Here is a 27,462-nt window from a genome sequence, read left to right as displayed (position 1 = left end):
AGCCGCTCAGTGCTTTAGACCGTTCTGAACGACGGGCCCGGGGAGAGGGACGGAGCTTGGTGTTGACGAGGAGCTGGGTGCCCAAGGGAACGGGCGGGAAGTGCCTGTGCCCAGCCTTCGCAGGACTTCCTGTCCACATGCACAGGATGCCCTGCTTCCACGGGCCTTTCTGCACAGACCGTTTGGGTGCACTTCCCACGTGGGCACAGGGAGGGCGCAGTTCCCGGGGTGAGCTGTGATGGAAGGACACGGTCAGTGTGGGGCCAGCGACGGTGCAGGGCGGGCAGCTGTGGGCTTGGTCCCTACAGGTGGCGGCAGGAAAGGTGGAGAAGAAGCGGTGGGAGAAAGACAAGGGGCTGAGGACACACCCATAGGAGTTGGTGTCAGACCGGGAGTGGGACATGGGAGAGAGCTGACAATGGAGAAGAGGAAGGAGGTGATCTGGACCCACTTCGGAAGGTAGCGTGAAATGAGTCTCAGGTGGAGCCTACTGAGTGTGAGGGCGGGTAGCTGTTCCCCACCCCCGCCACCCCAGTTTCCTCGCCTGAGCCCTGCAGGTGCCTGCTCTCAGCTTCCCTGTCCCTTCCCTCTCTCCCCACGCCTGCCACCTCCTCTCTCTCAGCAGAGCAAGCTCCTTATACCACTGGGTAGACCAACAGTCCCCTACACACACACATCACCCAGCGTCCCATTCCCTTCCTTTCCAGCCAGCACCTGAGAAATGCCTAGGGTTCCAGCCTCCCCAACGTCCTGGTCCAAGCGGCCCCTGTCTAGACAGAGCTGGGCCCCGCCCGTTCAGGAACCACCAGGCCCCAGAGCCGGGCTCTGCTCCAAAGGCAGTCCTTCCCCTGCAGGTGAGTCTGCTCTGGTGCCCAAAACTGAGTGCACGCTGGAGCCATCTTCCACTTAGCTGGCCGCTGGTCACCTGAAGTTTTCTGTCTGGTGGGGAGAATTTTTTTTTCCATCATATTTTTTGGAAAAAAACGAATGAGCACTTGGAGAAAACAGGCGACAGAGTGGGTGGCCACTGGAGACGCCGAGAGGAAGATCAAAGCCCGCCAGGCATGGAGGAAGCGGCCTCGGCGTGGCCCAGAGAACCGTCTAGGTGGCCCGCGCCGGGAGAGGGGAGGTGCCGGGTGAGGGAGGGGAGCAGGCCCCGTGGACCTGCTCCCCGATCCCAGCGCCTCAGCTAACAGTCTTCAGCTGGAACAAACACCTGCTGTCAAGAGACATCCAACCAAGCTCCCAGTTCCCTGGGAGGCCCGGCCCAGCAGCGTGGGAGGTGAACTGCGCAAACTGTGACTCCCAGCCTGCGCTCTTCTTCCAAGAAGGAGCTGGAATCCCTCCCTCTGGACTGCATCCTCCTGGCTGCTGCCCCTCTCGCGGTCCCAGCCCAGGGCGTGCGGCCAGGAACACACTCGGAGTCTGCCGGCTGATTTATTCGCCCGTTGGAAGAGCCACAAGTGACCGTGTGGCAGGGAGTCCACGACGCTGTCAGTCATGGGGCCGCGTGAGCGGGTGCTACTGAATTTCCTCACAGATCCCTCAGCTCGGCCTCCCAGGTGCGGACAGCCAGGAGGTCGAAGACCAGCGAGGGCATCTGACTCGCCCAAAGAAACCAGCCCCGAGGGGCCAGGCCTGGACAAGAACCCAGTGCGCTCCCACTGCACGGGGCTGCCTCCCGGCAGTCCCGCTGGGAAGGAGGCTGGTTCTAAGAGCCCGCTGAGTTTCCAGAGCCCTCAGCCCATTTTAGGCTCATCAGACCTCCTGCACGCTAGCAAGTTCTTTCAAAAAGCTTTTTCATCCACGTTCTGCAGAAGCTGGGGGCGTCCCAAGGGGCAGGACGTCACTTCAGGGGCAGCGCTGAGGGAGGGGTTTCAGGATCCAGTCGTCTCCCTTCTGATTCTACGGCGAAGCCATCAAAAGCCCGCGTTTCCTCTCAGACCAGCCGGGTTACTCCTCATGTGAGTTGCCGGGCCCTCCCTCCTCGTGGTCAACACCGTGGCCACCCGGGGATCTGCTTGACTCAGATCCTTCTCCAGGCAAATTCAAGGGACGGGGATAAAGGAGAAACCCTTACTCACCCTTCCCCCGACAAGAGCAGACAGGGAGAGGCCACAGTACTTAAGACCTCAAGATGGAAGCCACGACGCATCCGTCCCCATGACCTGCTGCCCCACAGCCGCCACTGCCCTCCAGTCCACGAGCAGGGGCGTCACAACCCAGAAGAGCTGAGCTCTTCGCTTGGCCAGCAGACTTCCAGGGGCCAAGAGGGTGGACAGATTTTTCCAGTCCTCCCCAGAGTCCCCTCCCACATCTTACCTGATGAGGTCAATAGGTTGAAACTTGTAAAACACCCCGTAGCGTGCCCATTCTTGATACAGCAGCTAAACGAGAAAAACAGGGAACCAGATTAGAAGTGATGGGGGCAACTATTCATCTTTTGTTTATCCATCTTAGCAAGTCAAAATTTGACACCCCCACCCCAAAGCCATCCTACCAAGTGAAAACGGAATCCCCAAAGCCCAGCTTTCAGGAAGATTCTCATGAGACGCCCACAGGCAGGAGACCATGGATGCTGACTTCGCCCCCACCAAGAGTAGAGGTGACCTTTATCCCTCCCTCTTCATTCCCTTGAGTTGCTGCGTCCAGCAACATGAGGCCTGGCCTTCACTCACTCGTTTAACAAGTATTTACTGCACATCAGCCACATGCAGGCCCTGTCCGGACACCGGATAAAGCAGTAGACCAGAAAAAGTGGCTGGCATCACAGAGCCTGCCCCGTGGTGTGCAGGGACAAATATAAATGCCATGGAGAAATATAAATCGAGGTGGGGGTAGACCATGGAGGCGGGGTGGGGTAGGGTGCTATTTCAGATAGGATGGTGAAGGCAGGCCCCTCTAAGGAGGTCACACCTGAGCTGAGACCTGAAGGAAGTCGGCAGGCGGGATGTTTCAGGCAGAACACTCCTTCTCTGCAAAGGCCTTGAGGAAAGTGCACGTGACATGGCCTAGGAAGAACAGGGAAGCCGTAGGCCTGGGACGGAGCAGAGGAGGACATGGGAGTTAATGTGAGAGAGGACTGGGTGGCTGGACCAGTCAGCGGCTTGTGGGCCATGCTAGAATGTCTCGTCTCTGAAGGAAGCCACGGGCAGGTCAGGGGAGGAATGCTCTGGTTTAGATGGCAGATGGCCACTCTGGCTGCTGCACAGGGAGCAGGGTGAGGGCTGGCACAGGAGCAGGGGAGCTCCTGCAGTGGTCCAGGGGAGAGGTGATGGTGGCTGGTACCTCGGAGGTTATGGAGGAAGTAGTGAGAAGCGGTTGATTCTGCTCACATTTTAAAGGGAGAGCGAGTAAGATTTCCTGTTGGATCAGATGAGGAATGAGGGAACATGAGAACTTGGCCTGCGCGATTGGGTAAATGGGGATTCTGTTTCCTGAATCGGGGAACAGGCTGGGGAGGGGGGAACCAACGGCTCCATCTGGGATGTGTTCATTTGAGATGCAGCCACATGGGGACACAGCGTGAGCAGCTGGATATAAAAGTCTGGAGTTCCAAGGAGAGTCCAGACTGGAGACGTAGACCAGGGAGTTATCAGAGAAGAGATGATTTGTAAAGTCATTACATTACAGATGCAAAGTGAGAGCAGGTGGAGAAGAGGCCTGACGTCTGGGCCCAGGGTGCCCCAAGGTTTCAAGGTCAAGAGCAAACGAGGCAGAGGAGCAGCGGTGATGTGGAGCAGAACTGGAGTGTGCAGCGTCCTGGGAGCCCAGGGACGGTGGGAGTCACAGGGAAGAAAGGGGGCAGCTGGGTCAGATACTGCTGATGGCCCAGGGCAGCCGCGGATGGAGAAGCGACCTTGGATTCAGTGACTTGAAGGTCACGGGTGGCCTCGAGAAGAGTGGCTTCAGTGGCAGGTGCGGGTAAAACCCGAGGGGAACACATTCTAAGGGAGGAAATGATGCTCCCAGCACGTCAGACCATGCCAGCCCGTGAGGTTCCCACAGCAGCTCTAGAGGACTGGCCTGGAGGCAGCCCTGTGTACCAACCCCAAGAGCAAACCACACTTGACTTTCAAACACCTGGGCAGCGAGCATCACAGATCACCCCCAAGCAAATGGAGTGACCTGGTAATGGGCCGTCACCGGACGTTGCCTGGATATCCGTGCTAAACAGGTATCAGCGCGTGGTGAAACTGACAAGCCTACAGGGCGGCTGCTGTTCTGCGTCTGTGTTCTCCCCCATCACATCTTCTCGCAGATCACACAGGGCTCACACGGCATTCTGGCGGGGGGGGGGGCTACCCTAATCAGGTATTTTGAAGATCCAGGTGAATGTCAGCCCCTACAAGAAGCCACCCTTTCCACCTTTAGAGAATCTTGAAGGACATGATAGTAAAACTGAGATAAGAACCAGCATTCCTACTTAATGGCTATAGACCTTTACTGCCACAGTACCTCCCGACAACCGCGGAGAACCAGGAACTACGTGGACCCTGGTGAGCATGGTTACCACCGTTTGCAAAGTAGGAAACTCAGACATGGGGGGCGGGAGGGGTTGCCCAGCACACGAGGGGCAGAGGCAGAGCTGAATCCGTGAGTTCTGACGCTGTGAGCAGGCGACTCCTAGCCCAACCTTATTGCTAGTATTACAGCTCCTCCTCCCCGTCATCTGGGTGCTTCTACGGCCCTGGGTTTTTATTTCCTCTCCCCAGTGTAAACCCTGAACTCAGCAGCACCTGGCTGTCACCGTGACACCATCTGTGGCCCCTGGGGAGGCCAGCTTGCGTCAGGAGGTGCAGGCAAGGCCTCCCTGGTGGGCTGCGGGACGTCACCACCCACCTCTCAGGCCCCGACCTCCAGAGCAAATGCCTCTCCAAGACACGGGTCCCCAGCCCTAACCCGAGCCTGAGAGCACCTGCCTTATGCCGCCCTGGAGGGAAAAACTGAAAATGCTCCCAGAAGCCAGCATGGCCCAGGCGGCTCAACTGGGCCTGCTGGACGAAATCTCCAGAGTCTTTTCTCAGTGCGGCACCCTCTCAGCACGAGGCTGCACCCACAGTTCGCGGGTACAGGTGAGGCTGAGGCATGAGAGCTGCCTGAGCTGGACATGGATGGGCGCAGTGGGCACGGAGGAGGAACTTGTCAGGTGGCCCTGTAACAGCTGGGGCTTTGGGGCCCCAGATCTGGGAGGTGATGCGACAGTGACACCCGGACGCCGGTGTGGCTCTGCCCAGGCCAGCTCGCACAGCCCTGCAGGGGAGGCGGGGCGATGGGCGGAGGGTGCTGTCCCTGTGCCGACAAATGTTTAATCGCACGCACACCAAGTGGGTCATGCAAAGCCCCGGGTTCCAGGGGCCCAGAGCAGACGGGCAGTCGGGGTGCAGGGAGGCACGCCAGGAGTCTCTGCCCCACGGGGGTTAGTGTGGGGTGAGTCAAGGGCAAGGGGACAATCACAGTAACTTGTAACAGTCCCTTTAAACTCACAGGGTCTAGAACCTTCTAATACAGCTCTTAGCCAGTCCACTCCCTCCCTTAGAGTTACGCCGCGACCTCCTCATCAATGGCCAAGCCTGCAGGGAGGGCAGGGAGGGCCTGCGGCTCCTTCTCAACACATAGAGCTTTACTGCGGAGACACACGGGTCTGACCCCAGACCTTTATGGCAGGAAGCAACAAGCCACAGGGGCCACTCCCTCTGAGGGCTCAGAGCACACTGGTGGCCAGGCCAGCTCCTAGGGCCACATGCGACCGTGGGTCAGCTGGTTTAAGTATTTCATGAGACTATAAAGGAACTCCACTGTTGAGACCACTTGCGATGCCAGAGAAGGGCAAGATGTGTGAGGTTCACGGCCTTCCCTGAGGCCACAAGCTCCTTGGAGAGGAGCTGGACCTGCGACGGAGAGAAACCAGATGCAGGCGACCTAGAGGCATCGATGGGACAGGGTGGACCTGGGCAGGAGAGGGCGGGCTTCTACACCCAGTTCCTGCAATGACCTGTGTGAGCTCCTGGCAGGTCACTTCACCACCTAGGTCTTCTCAGTTAGCGGAACGGGAGTGGCGCAGGGTGGGAAAGCTAGTCCTGCAGCGAAACCAAGGAGAGCAGCAGCTTTCCCGTCAGACAGACGAGACCAGCACGCTTCACCCCCTTCTAGAAGGTCACTGTTTAACCGCCCGCTGGAGAAGACAGTCATCGGCCAAAGCTGGAAAACCCAGGACCAAGGGTTTAAAGATTGCTAAAGGAACTCATATTCCCAGGTTGTGCCTTGGGTTCCCCCTGGAAGTGCGCGGGGAAGCCACGGGGCACTGGCGGGACTCGGGCAGCCCTCAGATGGTGGTAATGGTCACTTCCCCGGGACACCGGGGAAAGCAGGCGAGTCTGGCGAATGCAGAATCGGGTGGCTGAGCGGGAGGGGTGGGTCCACACCCACATCCATGACGCCCTGTTCTCTGGAAAGGCAGGAAACCCCTGTTCTCCAGAGGGAGGGAGCCTCTTGTTAATCACCCTCCAGGAAGGGGCTGAGTCATGGAGCAGGACTGCAGAAGGCAAGCTGGAGGGAGGGAAGGAGATCCTCTCTGCCTGCGAGGAGCCCGGGAACAGCCACAGATCGCAGGGAAGAGAGAACCGAACCCCAGGGACCAGCAGGAGGGCGGGTCAGCCCCAAAGTCTCCCAGAGTGGGGACCCCGCAGCAGTTCCCAACCCTTCTCCACCGCCTCCAGCAACATACCCAAGGGCTCTCCCTCACCTCCAGCCAAAACCCTTCCTGCAGCCCCACGAGGAACACTCGATCTTATAATGCAACAAAAGCTAATAAATGTGCTGCCTACATTCAGAGGTCTGGGCTCTTTCTTCAGGATACCTTTTAGCCGCTCCCCCATAGACCACTGAAGCCACAGGAAGGACCTCAGCCCTGCAGTGAGCTTTCCTCTTGCCAAACACAGAGCCTGTGTCCACCTGGCTGGGATCTGGACGCCGAGATTTCAGTCCTGACTGGACACTTGTGGACGTCGGAACCAGCCTCCTTGCCTTGCTGAGTATCCATTTCCCAACCCAAATGGACAGGAAAAAAGCTTTCGCTCTCACTCCTCACTTCCCTTACCCCCCATCAGAGCCAACTTTATTTCCCTAACCGTCATTCTGGCAGAGGGAAACAAGGTCGCCACTACCAACTGGTAAAGCCAAGGAAAAGCCACAAGAATTGGGCTCCTTGTCTTCTAAAGACACTCGTGCACCCTCACCGAGCATCCTTTTGACATCAGCCTTGGGAACTGCCACCGAGATGCAGCTCTGTCCTGGCTGGTCTCTCCCTGCCTCCCAGATTCCACCCATTCCAACAGCTGGGGTGCGCACCGGGAGTGATTCTGCTGGCGTAAGCAAACCAGCCCCTGGAGGAAACCTTGTTAAAAGGTTTTGTTGTTAATAACAATATAATGTCATTCCAAAGACAAACGCACACGTATTTGGGGTCGTCTACTACAATTTGCTTCTCTCTGCCTCTGTGCGGATCACAGGAGGCCGCCTGATGTCTCCCATGAGTTCTGTGTGTTCCTGGTCTCTGGAATATTCCTGCAAAGTGCTCTCTCCCTTGACAGGTTGGGGGGGGGTCGCCACCCACCCAGCAGGAGGTCCCGCAGGTGGGCGGTGGGTGGGGACCACTCTTTAAAGGGGAGGAATGTGAAACGGAGGACAGAAAAATGACTGGGGTGAGCCAGGTGAGATGCGGGGAGACAGGCTTCCTCCTTCCCCTTTAAATCTGATCCGGGACTTTTCAGGAAATTAAACACCGAAACTATTAGCATTGGATAGAAAACAGGTGAGGCTCAAACATAGCCCAGCTCCAGCAGATCCCTGGGCAGGCAGAGAGGGGACATGTGCAAGCAATCACGGCAGTATTTCTGGAAAAGACCTTTTTATGTTTTTAATACTTAACACTTCATAACAGGGCCTAATAGGCAGGATGAAAAGAAGGCTGCTCCAAAGGCAACTTGGGGGATGAACGATTCTCCAGAAGCAGAGTCGGGGCGAGGGGCGGGAAGCGCACATCCCACCCTCCCTCGCCCCCGCCCTCCTCTGCTCCCCAGAGTCGCTGAAGGCTGGGAAACCTGGGTGGAAGGATGGCATGAGGGGGTGACGGCCAGACAGGCAGCCCCCGCTCAGGAGGCTGGGTGACGCTTAGAGCACCATGCCGGGGCAGGGAGGGCGGCACCCCAGTCCCAGAGTACCAGCAGGCAGAAGACACAGGACCTAGGTGGAGCACTGGGGACAGAGCTGTCCAGGCAGGAGCTGTCACCGGCATAGGAGGGACCCTCCAAGAGGTCTCTTTTCCCTCCCCTAAATGTAACCTTCATTCTTAGCTGCCCAGAGCAGACAGCAGATTTCTCATCTGCAGTTTGGGAGGGGCTGCGCTCCACCTGTCTGCCTAGAGGAGAGGAAGATGTGAGGGTCAGAGAGGTCCTAGCCCTTCTCTGTTTATCGAGGTAGCACTATCATGGGCAAGGTACCTCACTGGGCTGTGCCACAGTTTCCCCAAACCCCTATAAATCAAGGGATCTGGACGCTCAGTGTCTCTTAGTCGAAGCTCTCTTGCCACCAGGGGCGGGGACACCGCTTTGGCAAGGGACTGTTGGGTGTATTTCAGGATAGCCGGCACCCCTGGCCCACCAGGCAGCGTCCCCATACACAGTCACGTCAGTGACCTCACGTTTCCAAAGGCCCGGGGACAGGGGGCTGTGGGAAAACTGCTGGAAATAGGTGAGCAGTCAACAGAACACCTGTCCCCAGTCCCACACCCACGCATGGCCCTCTGTGCCCAAAGCCCCCGGCACGGCACCAGGCCGGCTTACCTTTCTGTCATTCATGTCGTCCCCTGGACTGTCATATTCACCCTGCAGGAGGAAAAAGGAATTATCAGAGACAGAGAAAGGTTTCTTTTTAACTTTCTAACATCATCCCTTTTTTTCATCCCCATTTAAGAAAGGTCAAGAGCACGCAGGGTTAGGAGACACTGGTCTGCTTCCTTGGTCACCAACACCTGCTGTGTGGCCTGGGGACAGCTTCTCCCACGGGAAGCCCCCTCCAGGGGTCAGAGGTCTCCCTGCACCTCCTCGCACCACGTGCAGCAGCAGAGCCTGCCTGGGAACGGGCTAGCACGTCAGGAAGACCTCTCTGCGCCCTGTCTGCACCTGGCAGACCCTCACCTCACGGGGGGCCCACAGCAGGGATGTCGGCGAGAAGAAGAGGTCACTGGGAAATCCCTTCAGACAGTGGGGGTCCCCATCCCAGTGGTCTCATCTGGCACCGCTGTGTGGCAGTTGCTAAAGTGACCAACGGGGTGAACAAGGTGGCCCGGGGGCACTGAGTTCACGGACCAGCTAAGTTCCTCACGAATCATCTTGAAGAATACCACTGCATCTTCTTATGGGACGTTTATAATGTTATTCGGCCAAGGAAAGCTTTGATCATAGTTTCTCTGTTTTCCTTACTTAATCCCACAACAGTAGAAGGAATTTTGAGAGATTTGCTTCAAAAATGTTAGGTTAAATGAAAAAGATCTGACACTTAATATGTACCTGCATAGAAGGCTGAGGAATTTTAATGTCCCCACAAAACGACCACATATCAAACATCACTCTCGGGTCATTTAAGGGCCTGACCGTCCAGGCTGCATATTATCCAGGCCTGGGACCTCCCCTCCCCACCATCCACCCACCTTCCCCATCTCTTAGCCCCCCGCACGCCATTTCTATCTCTCATACTTTCCCCAAGATAAAGGCAGGAAGTGCGGGGAAAGCCCGAAGGAAAACCAGCTTGTTCAGCCATCGGGGAGATGACCAAGAGACACCGGCAAAAACCAGCGCGGGCACGACCGTCAGTCACGAGTGGCCCAGAACCAGCCCAGGAGCTTCGGGGTCACAGCTCGCTCCTGCCTCCAGCCCATCTGCTCCCCACCGTGTCACCCGTGGTGCTCAGCCACCTGAAGACCGCAGGGACTGCCCCGACGCGGGCGGTACTCACGTCGTGCAGGGGGTAGGCAGCCTCGTAGACGTTACTTGCTATCAGAGAGTTAATACCTACAGAGAAGGAAGTCAGAGGCGTAACTGGAGGGCACGGGCTTCTTGACTTGACCTTGGTCTTCCTGTAAAGATTTAACCCCTCCCACCCCACCTCTCAGCTGAGAACCCCTGCCCTCTCCTCCAGACCGTCCCAGTCGAGAAGTTTTTGTTGGGTTTTACTTCTTAGTGTAAGAACAGTGATACTTTTTCATTTCCCAAGTGCAAAGTTATGTTTGAATATCCAGTACGCTCGCTCAGATGACACATTCCTCCTACCCTCACTCAGATCGTCTCAGTCCCGGGACCCTCACCACCACCAACCACCCGCCACGGCCACCACCAACCACCCGCCACGGCCACAGCCATCCGGGGAGAGCATCTGTGTTTAGTGACAGCGTAGGAATGACCATGTGGATTACTTATAATTAATAAAAGTATATGCCAGACCATCCCACCACACTTCATCTGAGCTCAGCTCTGCCCCTCCCTGCTCCCTCACAGGGCGGGCTCATTACTGTCTGCGACTCATCTGCCTGGACCATTAGATCCCAGAGCAGCCAGGAGTTTTCAAGGTGTGGTCTGGGGAGCCCCGTGTGTCCCCGTGACCTTTGCAGGGGGTGCGTAAGGTCAAAACTCTTTTCACAATAATACTGAGACGTTATTGGCTTTTTCACTCCTACTGTCCCACAGGTACACAGTGGAATTTGGTGACAGGTGACATCACCCTCCTGACAGCTAATGGGACATGGGCTTGCGTACCCTTGTGCTTTAAACTGTTCTCCATTTTAACTTCTAATACAGTAAATATTGACCAACACATCCCACCTAGACAGAAGCCCTGTGGGCGCTCTCGGTAATTTTGAACAGTGTAAAGAGGTCCTGAGACCACCACGTGTGAAAACCACATGATAAGGGATTCATTTTTCTTTTTTTATCCCAGCACTACTCCGCATCGCTGGCACACAGCAGCCCCTGCTAAGTCGGTGTTATCTGCACAAACAGCTCTGCCCCTGAAACTCCAATACGCTCACCCCCGAGGACCTTCCGCACAGCACGGGGCGCTGGCGTTCACTTGTCTCACTCATGGTTCTGTTCAGAGACTGTAACGTGCTATGTTGTATCTGACTCAGGATGCCCCGCCCCGGGCCTCCGGCTCCCAGATGGGAGGGACCGTGTCTCACCAGCTCACAGCACCGAGGACCCTGCCCCGCGAGGATGCACGTTTACTTGGGGCGGGGGGGGGGTCCCCGGCACACACTGCTCTCCCTGGTCCCCAGAACACTCTCTGCCCTGAACCACTCTCTCCAGAGATGGCAGAGAGTAGTGAGACAAGGAGAAAATGGCTTTTGGAGGGAAACACGGGTGACGTCCAAATGCTAGGTCATCTGGACGGAGAACAAGGCTGGATGACAAATCTAGACAACAGTTACTCATGAAAATTCATAGATTTCTACACGCCGCACCCAGTCAGTGCCCCCCCATGTGCTCGGAGGCCTCAGAGGCTCTCACACAATCCTCGCCCTGCCATCAGCCTCCTCTTCCTCAAACCTCGCCCCTGTTCGCCTCAGATCCGGGACACTGATGCTAGAGCGCCTGGCCGGGGCCCACGTGGGAGCTGAGGACCTCGGGAGGCTGTGAGGCACCGGGCAGAAGGGGCGACTCTGCCAGTGCTGTGGCATCACCGAAGCGCCCGGCCTCTCCTGCCTGTAAGCTTCCTCCTTGGCCTGTACATGCACCTAAAACATCAGAAATGACGTGGGGGCGGGGGGGAGCAAAGGGCGCATGGATGGGGGAGGGGAGGGTGCCCCGGCGGCTGACGGAGCTGCAGATTTATCTTCCTCACAAGACTACAGTTTCACTCTGAGCATCATTAATCAGTTCAAGAGCCATAACCACAGCCACGCGAAGCCACCCTACAATGACCAAGGGAAGGAGGCCCACGTCGGGAGGGGCCGGGGGGCGGTTCAAAGCTACAGAAGGGCTATCGACAGGGACAGAGGCTGAAGCACCCCAGGTGGGTAGGGCTCCGGCTAGACCGCACCCCACACACTACCCCGCACCCACCCCGGGGTCGTCACGTAGCAGTACATACCCTGAAGACAGTCCCAAAACGGCACGGGAAAGTTCGGCAGGTGCTAAACTCTCCTGCTAAATTCTCCGCTTTGCTTCGCACAGTAGCCCAGTGTCTGAGAGATGAGGCTGACCACCTGAACCCCTGGGTCCTGCTGCCGGAGCTTCCAGAAGATCTGGAATCACGGCAGGTCTAAAGCTACGCGCCCTACCTACCACCTGAAAGCACGCTCTTTGGCACCAAGCGCTCACTTCACTTCCAGAACCTTGTCAGCTCCACGTTTGGGGTCCTCCAAAGGCCTGCAAGGTCCCCGAGACCAGGGAGCACACCCCGCCCCCCACCGAGTCTCCCACAGCACCCACTTCACTGCCGCGGTCACAGAAGGGGTAGCGGTCTCTACCGGGGGGATAACGTTTCCTACAGAGAAAGTTGTCTCAGTCTCTCTCCCCACTTCTCACAGGCAGCCCCCTTCCTGCTACTCCAGTTTCCTTTGGCAAAACCTCTGCTGATGAAGAAACTTTAAATTCTAGTTGACGAGCCCGCTTCCTAAGAGGGAGGCCCACACACGTGGTTCTTTGCGTTGGAGCCAGTGCAATTCAGGTCGTCAAACCTGAACTGTCCTAACGCAGGGACCCAGAGCCCCAAGACGCTGTAACTGATCGTGGCTCTGTCCCCAGGGTTGCGCGCCTCCCCTCTTCCGGCCGGCATCCTATGGGCAACCCCGTCAGTGGCTGCTGGGCGGAGGAGGGGGTGGCTCATCAAAGGAGGAGGGCTGGCGAGGGGGAGAGGCAAGTGGAAAAGCAACGATTTGTCCAGAACTTCACCCAAGAATGGGAACTGCTTCGTCCTCTCACTCACAGACTTCAGACACCAAGATTCTACCCCAAACAAGCATGGAAATCAGTCTGAAAGGAGAAGAAAATAGTCAAACTTAAAAAAAAAAAAATCCCCTGCTTTGAAAATTGAAATTCTGAATTTTTTCCTCCCTTTTCAGCAGAAAGGGCTAATTGGTTCCATCACACACTATCCAGCTGGCTGTGACGGTGAAGCTTTCTTCTTCAGGGTGACATCTACCATCTTTCCTCTCTGTTCTAGACCCAGGGAGAGAGAGACCCCCACCTTTGGTCTTCTTGCTCCTGGAAGGGGGGCTGGCAAGGAGAGAGCACTGAGCACCCTTTCCCCTCCCTCTCGCCCCAGAGAGAAGCAATGCCTCTGCTTAAACAAAGCATGGCTCACCAAGGACCCCCTACTGATCCCCAAAGTCCCTTCAAGTCACCAGGTACTTCACACCTGTTGATAATAACGCTCATCCCCAAGGGGAAAGGCTCACGTTTGCCCTCTGCCCAGCCCCAGCAACAGCTCCGCCCCCACCAGGGCAGCTCTGCAGCCCTGAATCCACGGGGCCAGGGCCGAGGCACAGCACAGGGCAGTACCTGAAAACACAGTCGTGACACAGCACCTGAGGCCTTGCAAGACACCCCTGGCTTCCTGGACACAAAGGCTTACCCAAAGCACAGTCTGCCTCCAAAGAGAGTCTCATTAAATCGACCAGGCCCACTGGGTGAGGGGGACTGCAGCTCAACTCCCTCCAGGCCAAACACAAAGGCAACGTTCATCCAGCAGGACAGGTACTTAGAGGGATGGTGCTGAACTCCTGGAAACCCATTTGGCTTTGATCCCCCCAGAACAGGGCCCAGTCCGCCCAGCATTCTGCTTTCATCCCTGTGTCCAGCCGGACATAAATCCAAACCAGACCCCCAGACGGTGCATTTAACAGAGACTATATTTACCCATCACCAAATCGTCTTGACATGTGCTTAATTACTCAAATGCCTTTAATCCCAAGCCTTTTCTTCTAACAAAATATAAACCAGTTGAGCTGGATGAACGATAAACCAGATGTTTACAGCACACAACATGGTCTGGCTTCGGTCAAAATAATTAAGGCATTGCCTCCCGAGGAGGGAAGGGAGATGCCCAAAGCATACATTTGTTTAGATGCTCTGACACCTAAATGTCTATGAAAATGCAGCTCCAACAATCTGCAATTTTCTGTCTGTGAAAAGGTAACGACTTCCACGTGAAGGGACAGCAGGGGCGTTGGTGCTCCTCTGACGTGGTCAAGCGTGGGCTGCTCTCTGCGGGAGAACGCACGGGAAGGGCACCCCGGGATGCGCTGAGCTTGCGCGGTTCTGACCCTGCCGGCTGACCTTATGTTATGCTAATTAGGAGGCATCGTGGGCTGGGCCAAGTTTGTGATCGCTCACCTGCCACCTGCAGACCCCAAACTCACAAATACACCCCGTCTCTGCACATGGTGTGTGCACGTGTCCACAATCCCTCATTTCCAGGGTAAACAAGAGTTTGTGCAAGGGGTCCTTATCATTCTGGCTACAGGAATACCTTACGTGTGCAGAGAGCTCTTGCCTGGATATCTCAGCTCTCAAAACAGAGAACCCAGAAGAGAAGCCATCTCGACCTCACCCAGCCCATCCCCTCATGTCGGGTACCTTCCCGCAGCAGAGCCCCCCAGATCCTCCTTCAAGGCCTTACCATGCTCTCTTTACCCCAGGTCCTAATGAGCTGCTGCTTCTGTCTCCCGAAGAGCAAAGCAAAACTTGAAAGAGCAGAACTCAGGGAGGGAGGTTACCGGAGTCAAGAATTCAAAAAATCAGAGAGTGTGGGGCAAACCAAAATATAATTCTTTGGTAATCCTTGAGGAAACACAAATAGCCTTATGTTCTCAATAATAATTCTGAATCATACAGAAAAGCTTACGTATGCATTTATAGATATGTGTCGCTCTAGTCTATACGGGAAAGCAGGGAAATGTATGAGAGGTCTTAGAAAAATGTCTACAGGGGCAGATGTCGCCGAGGACCTTTCGAGCTGAACCCTGGACTGGATTCCCCTCTCACGCTGGTTCTAGGTCAGGTTCGCAGCCCAACTGCGGAAACCGGAGGGCCGTATGGTTTGAATCTCTGCATTCTATTTTCTTCCTCCTAGTTTTGACATTCCATTTTGATTTGTGTTTTTTTCTGGTTCTTATTTTTTAATTTATTATTTACATCGTGCTGTTTTATTGTTTTTCTTGTAAGCCACCTCGGAAATCTTGTGGAACAAGGGAGGAATATAAATAAACCAATACCTGCAACTTGTATGCGGCTTAATGCTTTGCAAACGCAGGGCATGCAAATAAATGCATTTTTCACAAAGAAGAAAATGATAATGCTAGATAAATGGGAGTATTTCTGAATTATTACCTTCAGTTTCATTTTTCCATCTTCTAATCCTAATCTTTACCATCTTTTCCATCGTCTAATACCCACTATAACTGAGGACAATGGAAAAGGAATAAAGCTTTGTAAATGGTCACACAAGCAACGACCACATAAAAAGTAATTCCGAGGCTGAAGCATCAATGAAAACACCACGGGAAACAATTCCGAGCACAATCCTGCTCTTCCTTTTTCTTTTCTTTTTATGAGACAACCGTCCATTCTAGCCCATTTGTGCTTCTCTATAAAAGCAGAGGGAAGGGCAATGAAATCAGAGCCTGCCCCCGGCTCAAAGGTCCCTGTTATCCTGAGGCCCCGCAACGTTATCACATTCCGCATTCCTTCCAATCTTCTAAGGAAGACGGTAAGTTGGCCAAAAAGCTGCAAGGGTCCTTGATTTTTCCCAGGCATAAGTCAAACAACTGAAAACTGGCCTTCGGGGTCCTCCTCTGCTGGGAAGCGGGGTTCAGTCAGATGTCCCTTGTTAGAAGCCAGTAAGTCACCAGCCACTACTGTGGAACCAACAGGCTGCAAAGACTCAGCCTGGACGCGTCCTGAAGGCAGTGGGGACAGGACTGGAGCAAGGGAACCCAGGCCAGACCCCGTTCTGACCGTGTCTCAGCATGCGACCCCCGACAGGCCACCCACCTGCTTTGTGCCCTTTGTGTAACTGACACGCCTCCCCTCCCTGGGAGCTCGGGAGCGAACCCTGGGTAATTTGTGTTGCTGCTCAGATGTCTCCGTGGAAGGTGGCTGCTCCTGACCTGCGTTCTGTCTGCCGGCTGCGTGCCTCTGCTGTGGTGCTGACCAGATTATCTCATAATTATCTGTTTACACGTCTGTCTGCGTGGCTAAGCTAAGAGCCCCGCGAGCAGAGACACCGGGTCAAACTCATCTTGCGGTCCCTCGGGTTCTACACCACCATCTGACACACAGCAGGTGTTCGATGATTTCTCAATGTCAAAAAAGAAAGGAATTTTGGAAAACTACTCAACAATAACAAAATTCTTAAGATGTTTGACTTTGTAACAACACACACACACACAAAACAGATCCTCAAAGGAAAAAAAAGAAAACTTCTGTGTTAAAGCAGAGTCTCTAAGGACCTTCTGACAATCTGGAGACTGTCCCTCCGAATAAACTTCAGTTTTTAAGAACTTCATAGTTTACAGTTTTGTATTTAATCTTTACAAAAACTCTGCAGGATGGGAACTGAGTTGAAGAGAAGTCATTTGTCCACAAAAGCACAGCTTCAGGAACTCACCAGCAACTGCTATGAAACTAACAGGCTGGGCACGTTTAATTAATTCACCAAGCCAAACCGACTGAGTGGAACGCGCCAGGCAGACAGCAGGTGCACTGGGCCTAGAAGAAGATCGAGACACACCTCCAGGACGGTCTCAGGAGTCTAAGGCACAAACGCAGATAATCACCAAGGAAGACGTGGAGCTTGATGGGAGATCTGAGGAGAGGGCACCAAGGGAGACCCTGCGGCACAGAGATGTCCAGCCTGGGGACGGGCCCGGGTGTGACTTGGGGAAAGACGTTCAGGCCAAGGGCGCAGCATCAGTGAAAACAGGAGGCAGTCACCTTCCTAGGAAGGGAAGCAGGAAAGAGGGAGGGGAGAGGGAGGAACGGGACGGAAATGAACACACTGAGAGCTGATTTTTAAGGTTCTGGGGAACCTCTCACCAGAGGTGTCCAGCCAGCAGTTGGCAACATCGGTCTGAAATCGGGGGGAGAGGCAGGAAATAGAAATTCAAGGTTGCGAGTCTTTGGCATAGAGTGACAGTAAGGAGCTCAAGAGATCACAGAGAAGACAGCATCTAACACGCGGCAGGAGGAAGAGGAAGCCAGGGGAGTGTGGTCCATGAGGCAGAAACGGAAGGACAGCCCATCAGTAGAGCAGTGGCCCCTCCCTGGATACCAACTATCTGAAGATGCAGGTTCAGGAAGAAGGCCTGGAAGGATTGCAGGAAGATGAAGATGGAGAAAAAGGCCATGGAATGTGGGAAGTAAGAAGGCAGATGTTGAAACTGAACTGTTATTTAAAATTCTGCAGCAAGATGAACACATCAAAGCAGAGTCTCACGTAACGGCCCCCGGGAGGCTCTGCGCCGTCCTAGTAACTGCGTCACTGCGCCCCGCCTGCTCTGCCTCTTCCCCGTCCCCCTTCCCCGGGCCCCCCGTGCACTCTCCAGCATCAGCTACCATTACTGCCATCGTGGGCTTTTGTTCTCGGCTTGGTGGTCCACTTCACTCACTAGACTTGCCTCTGAATGACTCCTTCCATCTCAAAGCTGCCCCAAAAGTCGAAGCTTTGCCACCTCCGAGAAAGCCGTCCTGAGTGACAGCAGCACCTTTGGAAAGAGAGTTCCGCCTGCAGAGTGATCGTGCGGACAGGACAGCGCTCGTGTCCGTGGGCTCACGGCGTGGCTCCTGCCATCACCTGTGTCTTCCCCACAACCCGTCGGCACCCGGGCTGCCCGCCTTACACCGCCAGCTCCCAAACGCTGAGGGTCTGGCTTCAAAGACAAACACCCCCAAGTTCACAAAAAGAAACCATGGGGAAAGCAGGTTCAGCCAGAGCTGGTGACAAGAGTACTGAACTCAGAGGAGGCGCATTCATGATGATTCGCCGTCTCTGGGGCTCAGTTTCCTCTGACATCGAGTGAGGGGCCTGAACGAAAAGGCCTCTGAGATGCCTGCCTTCTTAAAAGCAAACAAATAAAAACCAGCCATGATCCGGGTGGTTATTAAAACCTTCTGGAGACTGTGAACAGAGAGCAGCTGAATTTTGGGGATAAAGTGGAAGGTGTCGGCGGTGGTCCAGGGAAAGGAGAGAAAGGATGAGAGACATGGGGTGAAGGTCGGGGGGGTGGCCCTAGCCGCACGAGAAATGGGGCTCCCTCTGCTCCTGGGGGGAGGCAGGCATCCCCTCCGTGTGGGCACCTCTTTGTGCTGCAGTCTGTCTGCTGAAAGGCCGACTCTGGCCCCCGGTCCCCATCACCCCGGCCACAGTGGGGGGTCCTTACCCATCGTGTTGTTGGCTCGAGAGCAGGTCGTGCGTTTCAGGATCTCGTGCACCTAAAACGGACACAGCGGGGCTGTGAGCACCTGGGCCACGTGCGTCCCCAGCCCCAGGGGGCAGCCCCACTTCCAGGCGGGGACCCAGGCCTGGGCCTGTGCCGGGCTTGGGGACTGCCTGTCAAACCCACTCAGACTTGACGGCTTTGAGGACACAAGACATCTAAGCCCCTCACACACACCCCGCCCCTCCGCCCCGCCCTGCAAAGTGAAGAAAAGGCTGTAAATTGAACGCAGTTAAGGAGGGAAGGAAAGACGAGGAGAGCCCAGACCCACAGGCCTCTGGAGGCCCAGGGGGGAGGCCGGGGAGGGAGGGGGGAGCCCCACACACTAGCCCCGAGAGCCCCTGGCTGGGGAAGGCCTGGAGTCCCGGCCCCGAGCCTGGTCACAGAGCTGCTCTGGGGAACCACGCAAGCACTCTGGCAACTGGGAAGGGCCACCTACAGCTTGGTCCTTCGTCACTTCTCTGTCCTTTTCCCAAGTCCTCATCTTGCCTCCCCTGGAGCGAGTCTGACGTCCTCAAGACTCCACGTCTCAGAGCACATCCCGAGCACACGGCTGCTGCCGCCCAAGGAGCCCTGCATGTTGACACGTCAGCAGACCAACACGCCCCTGACTGTGGGGCCGGCAGGGTCCTGCTGCTTGCCGGGCAGGGCAGGGGGCTGAGAGTCTCCCAGCCAAGGAGCAGGGACACGGAGGCACCATAAACTCGTGCCTTCCGAGCGGTCCCAAGCCGACGCCAGGCTACAAGGAGATGCCCAGTCAGGAGGTCAGCGCTGGACAGACAGCTGGGCTGCCCAGACGCCCACAGGGAAGGGGGCGCAGGGAGATGTCTACAGACGCGGGCGAGGTCCTCAGACCAGAGCCCGGGGCAGGGCAGACCCCAAGACAAAACTCAAGGCTCCTCTCTCCCCCATCCCAGTGTGGGGTGGACCCGGGAAATGGCAGGAGGAGAAGGAAGAAGCTTCCAGAAGAAGGAAAGACGTGCTTCTCCATCCCATTCACACCCTCACGTTCCAGCCCCAAACCTAGAGAGAGTGGTAAATGAGTAACTCCCAGCAGAATGCGGCCCAAGAATGCTTAATTCGCTTATAATACAGTGCAGTACTCAACAGCAGTAATCATCAGGAGCAGCATTTATGTGGCCTTCTATTATTTTATAAGCACGTTGCAACTCTCGGGTAATTTCTACAACACCCTCTAAGTGCCCTGCAGACGTGGGACCCAAGCCACAGGGACAGTTAAACGGCTTGTAATAGCATCAACCAAAACAATGGGAAATGTATGCTTTTTTTTCCGTAAGAAGATAAAAGAAATCATATGCCCATTTAAAATCTCCCCAAAACACTAGGCCAAGGGACTGAGGAGTTCGCTGGCCCATCCTGCAGAGTCAAGGCCGTGTTTTCAGCATGACTTGGAAATGTTCTGTAGCTAAGTCCAATCACCTGTCCCTTCTAAGCCTTCTTATCACCCTGCTGGCCTGGAAGTCCCTCTAGAGGTCTAACTGTTATTCTTCCTCCTGTTGAAACTTCCACTCTTTCCTAGGGATCAATGGATATGGGCTGCCATGTTTCCACAGTGGCCTGAGCAAGGAACCAGCGTTCCTTGGGCCCCTCCTTCTCCACCCCCGATCCCCGTCCATGGGCTGGTGCTTTCCAGGTGGGTAGGGGATAAACGGCCCTCAGACAGGGGCTGCGAGGCACAGGCCACATGCAGGTTTTCACTGGAATCAACCATCCTGCAAAATTCAAAACTTTGACTTCAAGAGGCAAAACTCAAGAAGAAGGGCGAAGAATGGCTCCAGTCACAGATGCTGGCTTCCTACCGAACAGGCCAGTAATTTTATTCCTGGACAAATGGGCCAGCTCGAGCATCCCCTGGGACATAAATGCCGAGGACTCCTCTGGGGATGAAAGAACAAACACAGCGGCCCAGCAACGAGCCTCACTCGGACACAAACGATCTGCATGAATTTTTTTGTTTCAATTCAAGGCATCTCAGAGCTTCTGTGTCCTCAACTGTCAAGCAAGGGGTCACTCAAATAGTGGAGAGTCCCCACCGGCTCTGACAGTCCCTGATTTTGTGATTTCGAGAAGGGCCTGGATGGAGAACCGTGGAAAGACAGCCCTCTCAGCCTGACACTGAGGAGAGCTCCGGGCTACTTCTCCCACCACGGGGACTGGGAAGCCCCCTGGACAGGCCTCCCAGTCGCTGTGCGACTCCCAGCAGATGACGGGAGGCGTGAGAGCCGGCCCAGGGAGGGCGGAGACCGCCCGGCCAAACGGAATTCAGGCCTCCCCAGCCCCTCCCCAGCCAACCACACCTGGTCGAGCACCCGCTCAGCCTGTTCACTTACAATGCGGCTACGGGTGGCGTTATCAAAGAAGGTGTCCTTGTCCTGGATGTTGTACCTGGGGACACCGAGAAAGCAGAAGGTCAACTCACTTCACGACCCTCATCCTGGGACCACTGCCACCCGGGCCCACAGCAAGACGTGCAAGACACACACACCCCCTCCACAAGGTTCACACTCTTTTTGGCCCAGTCATTCTGAAAACTTATCGCAGAAAGGTATCACAGGAAAATAAATTCAACAGAATAAACAAGCTCCATTAAGAAAATTGTCCATTACAGAGTTACTTACAATGAAGACATGATACAATACCAACACCTGTATCATGCGGCCGCTGAACATTTCAGCACCCACCCCGAGCCGATTTCCGGGGAGCAGGGTGGTACGGGACGTGGAATCAACGGCCGGTGATTTAATCGGCCCTGTCTGCGTAATGAAACCTCCCTGAAGTCCCAGAAGGGTGAGATCTGAGGGCTTCCAGGTCGGTGAGTCAGAAGGCCTTCGTGCTGAGCCCCAAACCCCAGGGGGAACAGAAGCCCCTGCGTTTGGGACCTGGCCTTGTGACTCTCTTCACCTGCTGTTGATCCCCACCCTTCCATGCGTTTGTAAGAAACGGGCAATCTAGCGAGTAAACGGGCTCCCTGAGTTCTGTGAGCCGCTCAAGCCAATTAAGCAAACCCAAGGAGGGGGTCTGGAACCTCTGCTGTGTAGCCAGCCGGTCAGAAGCACAGGTAACGACCTGGACTTGCTCAGGCCTCTGAGTGGGGGCCTGAGCCCTGTGATACTGAAGCCTCAACCTGGGAAGTCTGACGCTATCTCCAGGTGGACAGGCTCAGAACGGAGCTGGACGGCAGGACACCAGGCTGGGTGGAGGAATTTCTTGGTGGTGTGGGAAAACCCTTACACACACTCGAACTGGTGACCAGAACTGTAGCAGAATCGTTACTGGGGTAAGAATTCAATGGGGGAGCAAACACAAGTGTGCAGAGCTGTTATCTAACAGGGCAGATGGGCAGGAGATGTGCCCCAGCGAGCGTCAGACACGTCGCCCCATCAAAGCCAGTTGCCCAGAAGGGACAGATCCCAGCCCTTCTCCGCCTTCCCCAGTCCCTTCCCTCCCTCTCCCACTTCCCCGTGATGACCCCCCCTCCCAGAGGCTTCCCTGAGGCAAGCGCTTACCCCTCCCCCCGGGCGGCGCGCGAGGAGGGGCCCCTCGCAGTCCACAGTCCCAGGAGCAGGCGGCTGGGAGGACGGACATCCAGACGCTCCACCCACCTTCTCTCGGGTTTTGCACAATTTGCTGAAACCCTGTTAGGCTGGGAACTGGGCAGAATGGTTCCCCACAGAGGACTAGACAGGTATCTGCCCATTTTTCTCAGAGTCCTGAGGTCTCTAGTTGTTCACTCCCTGAGTCACGCCAAATGACAGAGACGGCAGCTTTCCCGATCAGCCCCTGGATGAATATTCCAGAGCTCTTTGAGATCATCTCATTCAGGGAAGGGGATTCAGAAAGCAAACATGGGGACTATTCCAGCCTGAGAGCACCCGCCCTCCCCACCTCCCAGGCTCCGAGGCACTCACTCTGGGAACTGAGGCACTGAGCGGTCCTTGACTTTCCACTCCAACCTCTCACACAACCCCCCCCAACCAGCTCCAATACTCACAGGTACATCTTCTCCCTGGAGAACGGGTAGGAGAGGTTCTTCATCCTGCTGTGAGTGTGCTCAGGGACTCGGGGCTTCAGGGGCGAGCTCAGCTTCTGCAGAACCTTGTTGAACGTCTTGGCGATGCTGCCTTCTGACTTGATCTCATACATCTGTGAAAGGCACAGCCACAGGTCTGAGAGGGAGGCGCATCCGATGCTCAGAGAGCGACTCACAGCCAGAGCCACCAGGGGCTCAGATCCCCCCGCAGGGGAACACGCTGGGGAGAGGAGACTGGAGAAGAAAGCGGTAGGTCCGTCCCTTCCCCCACTGCCTTCACAAGGACGTGAGCCCTCTCAACTGAGTGTGCCAACGGCAGGGACCAGGGTGGAGACACAGTGAGGAGTCCAAGCTTTCTCTGGGGCTGGGTGCATCATCACAGGAGACCTACTGTGTGACAACCACCACACTAAGTGCTTTACACAAATGAGCTCCGATGCACTCTGCACCCCAGCTAGGGAGATCATGTCATTCTCATATTGCGATGAGGAAATTAAGGCTCAGAAAGGTGAGATGAGTCCACAAAGGTCACGCAGAGTAACTGGGCGACCGCTTGGCTTGCGGCATCAACCTAATCCAAAGTCGGTGCTCTGCAAGGAACCCGCGCCCCCGTGTGACCAGCAGCCCCACTTCTTTCACGCTCCTCTGGGGAAACATCTGATGAATGAGTTTGCTTTCAACACCTGGTGAGCACCTGCCTTCAGTGAAGCACAGAGTTAGTACTAGAATAAGCACTGGTCCTCACGGCCCGCACAGGTTTCCGCGACGTGCGGAGCGCTTCCGCGTACCTTGCAGCTCCTAATGCACAGACGTGGCCACTGACACGCAGACGCTGTGCTTCTCACGGCAACGCTGCGACGGATTAACAACGGCCACACGTGTCTTTACCCAAGTACTCCTTTCTGTGTTCCCACCCCGCTTAAGTCTGGGTGCGCTCTGTGGCACCTGAGCGAAAGCGACAGGATGCCAGCTCCACCCTTTAAGAAGATGGGGAGCTTCTGCCTTGGTCCCTTGGAGCTCGGAGCCCCGATAGGAAGTCTGTGCAGAGATGCTGAGAGGACGCAGAAAGGGAAGGGACCAGGCTGGGCCCACGCGGCCGGCCGCCCAGCCACGCATCAGGCGAGCGAGGGAAGCCTTACTGGACCCTCCGGTCCAGCTCAACCCCAAGCTAAACAGCACCCAGTGACCTCAGTCACCACCCCACAGAGCAGAAGGATTACCCAGCCCAGCTCTGCTCGAGTTACTGAGCAAAAATTCATGAGACAGAATAAAATGACTGTGTCTTAAGCTACTAAGTTTGGGCGAGCTTGTCCTGCTGCAGAAGATGATCTGAGCAACAGCGACACCGGATCCTCCGTCTTCCCTATCGTGGCGTCCTTGAGTTGCTGCGCGCAGAGAGGCAGCAAAACATGGGTGAAACACTTACAAGGCAGACGGAGACAAACGCCGCAGAAGACACACAAGACGCTTTGAGGGTCAAAGAAAGGAGATGGCAGACCCAGCTGAGGAGTCAGGAAAGTGTTTCTTGCAGGAAGCAGCACCTCTGCTGGACTTCAAAAGAAAGGTAACCTCCTTCTCTTGTCTTTTTGTTCTTTAACAAAATGATGATAATTTAGAGGGAGAGGGAGAACCTCCCCAATCTAACAACTGACGCATAAGCACGGTGTATTTATTTCTTTGAATAAATTTTCCTGTGCACTTAGATTTAATTTCAATTACACACTTAACACAGTTCTAGTAAACAACGAAACCAAAACCATAAAAGTATATTAATGTAAAAATTAACTAATATTAACAGCTTCCTTTCTCTTCCAGCCCCATCACAGAGAGGAAATCCCTATGATAATCTGGATCTGTTTTATGCTGACTCTCCCCACGTATCTACAATCGAACCCCTTTCTTAACACCCCTGTGATCGTATTTCACTTATTATTCCAAAGTTCGCTTTTCTCATTTACCAGTGTGTCCCAGGTATGTACTTTGCAGGTCAGTTCGTGGAGGACTGCCTTCATGAATGCATCATATTGCACAGTGGATACGATTCCTAATTTGTGTAGTCACCTCCCTAGTGATGGGCATTTATTTTATCCTCTACACATGCCTTAACTCCTTTGATCACACTTCTATTACATTACCTTATAAAGACTTTCAATGAATCAGGCTTGAATAGATCGAGACAAAGACATTCCAAGCCAACAAAAGAGTGGAAAAGTTCAAGCTGGATTTAAGAAGGGTTAAAGGGCCTGGTTTTACTTGCATGATTATTTCATTGATGTCCGGCTGCCCACCAAACATAACCTCCGTGAAGGCAGGATACCATCCGAATTACCTGCTATCTTTGAGAGGACGAATGAATGCTGCACCCCTGGGGGACCAGCGTTGACGGCAATGGCGGTAGGTCTCTGGTGGAGCCCAGGCTGGGGACGGAGCAGCCACAAGGTAACGGGCCTCGGGAGAGGTAACCCAGGCCGGGAATAAAGCCAAAGCCTAAAGGCGCTGGCTGACCGAAAGGCTTCCCGATCTGGCCCCACAGCTGCAAAAGGCCCTGGGGGCCCAGCCCCAGCAGAGGCCTGGGGGGCCTGTACTCAGTCGGGGAGGATGAATAACCAGCAGCTGCCCCAGGGCCTTGTTGTGGCAGGAGGGCAGCTGAACCTCCGAGCTGTTCCTGCCCCTCATCCTGGCGGTGTGTCTGGCTGGGCAAGCTTGAGAATCGGGCTAAAGGGAGTGGGGCCTGTGCATGCCTTTAGGGGGACCAGGAATGGGACCAGGATAAATTCTGACTGTTCCTTGACGGGGGGCGGACTCTAAATCACTAAAAATAATACCATCTGCCTCGAGGAAAAATGTAACAGGTGTCGAAGGTCAGAGTCCCACCAGAACCCTCAACGCTACCTCCAACCCACAGCCCTGACGGGGACGCTACACGCATACCCAGGCTGATACCAGACTGCAGGGACTTTGGGGGATGCAGCCTGGCACGTGCCCACCCTGAAACACAGAGTGGGGAGGCCCATGGCACGAGACCATGGACACTAAGCTTGGAGGACAAAGGACCTGCCTCCTACCTGAGGCCTTTGCTTCTCCCTGCCCCCACCCCTCCTTCTCCTCCACTGGGCTCAGGCAGCAGCTTTCCCAGGAAACCCTCCTTAGCCCCCTGCGTCATGAAGGCGGTCTCGCACCTCTCTGATTCCTGGCTCACTCGCCTGTCTCCCAGCAGACTGCGGGCTTCTGGAGAGCAGGGAGCACACCTGCTGAGCCTGGCACACAGTAGGACCACGATAATGTCCACTGAGTGAACAGCCTGGGTCCTGGTCCTTCCTGATGCGAACTGTGTGGCTCCGGGCAAGTCACTATCCCTCTCAGGCCCTTCATCTCTAAAGAGTGAACTGCAGGGGACTTCCACTTCCCACTATGACGGAGGAACAGGGACCAGACTGACCCCACCCGGACCAACCAAAACACCCAGACAAAAATCATGAAATAATGGTTGCTGTGGTCTGAATGTTGGTATCCCCCCAAAATGCATACCCTGAAACCCCAAGGCCCAACATGATGGTTCTTAGAAGGGTGACTGGGTCATGAGGGTGGCGCCCTCGTGAATGGGATGAGCACCCTTTTAAAGGACACTCCACGGAGCTCCCCGGCCCCTTCCACCAGGTGAGGACACAGTGAGAAGGGGCCAGCTACGAACCAGGAAGGGGGCGCTCACCCAGCCACGCTGGTGCCCCGGTCTCAGGCGTCCAGCCTCCAGAACTGTGAGAAACAAAGATCTGTTGTTCTAAGCCACCCAGTCTGTGGTATTTTGTGACAGTGGCCCAAACAGACTAAGAAAACAGTTTGTAAGATACTGGACATCAGGCAAGGAAGAGTTCCCGAGAGACAGGCAACAAGCAAGGCGAGGCCTGCGATGGCTCCGGCTCACGGCCTGGAGGGAGGCTCTGGGCCGAGGGGCAGGAAGAGGGGACGGATGGAGCCCAGCGAAGCCCTGAGTTGAGGAGGCAGAGTTGTGCGTCTGGGGAGGCCAAGGCAACTGGAGTTCACAGGACAGAGAACCCGGGGGGAAAGCTTCACCAAGAATCCCATAGAAGGGCCTCCTGAGCACTTGGCAGGGAGGGAGGGACAGCAGGACACTGGGGAAGAAACCCAACTGCAAGGACTGGGACCAGACCGTCTTCTCCCCACCAGCCTGAGTGGAACAGCTCGTCACTGGCGGGGCACTGGGCAGAGCCCCCTGGTCCACTCAGAGGTGGGGATCACGAGCCCTCGGCCGAGCACTGCTCCAGACCCACTGAGTGCATCGTTACAGCATCATCCAAGTCTAAGCTTCCGTGGCTTTGGACACCGAATGGAAAAGAAACCTTCGTGCACGGCACGGCCATTTCTAGGCGTCTCCCGCATGCCAGGCGCCGAGCCTGGGGGCTGATCCTGCCGAGGGCTGAAGAAATACAGCCACGAGGCTGACCCCTTCCAGACACAGGGTGCTCAGCAAAGTACCCAGCACTTCCACGGGCCCCATGTCATCAGGGTCCACGAGGACTCTGCAAGCTGCCCGGCTGGTCCCCATGGCTATTTTGCAGATGGGGCAACTGCGACTCCAGGGGGCGGGGAATTGCCAGCATCAGTGGTGAAACCCGGCCTTGGTACTCAGGCTTCCTGAGCCCCCCAGCCCGGCTCTGTTCTTAAACCTTTGATCCCTGGAAGGGCTCCATTGTCCCCCAGGAAGGAAACAGCCGGAGCTCCCTTTCAGCCCCCGCCAGCCCAGCAGCCCAGGCTCTTCTCTTGTGTTCAGGGGTCCAGAAAGGGCGCCCCAATCCTCTTTATCATTATTAATACAGTCAGCACTGGCATCGCTAATACTGTTATTCTTGGACATCAGAGAATGAGGAACATGATCAGAAATGGCAAGACACATGTCAGC

The 27,462-nt window shown here is 55.4% G+C and overlaps 1 protein-coding gene across 2 annotated transcripts in view; it reads right to left on the bottom strand.

Annotated features, from left to right (window-relative positions):
• ANO2 (anoctamin 2) overlaps positions 1–27,462 on the bottom strand; it is a 252,033-nt gene that overhangs the window by 157,553 nt on the left and 67,018 nt on the right. For both annotated transcript variants that reach the window (XM_072954679.1, XM_072954680.1), the window contains 6 exons: positions 22,506–22,657; positions 20,845–20,899; positions 18,437–18,488; positions 10,015–10,070; positions 8,844–8,885; positions 2,323–2,387 (listed from right to left, as the gene is read on the bottom strand). In XM_072954679.1, coding sequence (XP_072810780.1) covers positions 2,323–2,387; positions 8,844–8,885; positions 10,015–10,070; positions 18,437–18,488; positions 20,845–20,899; positions 22,506–22,657 — 422 coding nt within the window. The remainder of the gene's footprint in view (positions 1–2,322; positions 2,388–8,843; positions 8,886–10,014; positions 10,071–18,436; positions 18,489–20,844; positions 20,900–22,505; positions 22,658–27,462) is intronic.

This window comes from Vicugna pacos, chromosome 34, assembly GCF_048564905.1.
Source record: "Vicugna pacos chromosome 34, VicPac4, whole genome shotgun sequence".
In the NCBI taxonomy this organism is placed as follows: domain Eukaryota; kingdom Metazoa; phylum Chordata; class Mammalia; order Artiodactyla; family Camelidae; genus Vicugna; species Vicugna pacos.
This window is presented reverse-complemented; position numbering and strand designations above follow the sequence as displayed.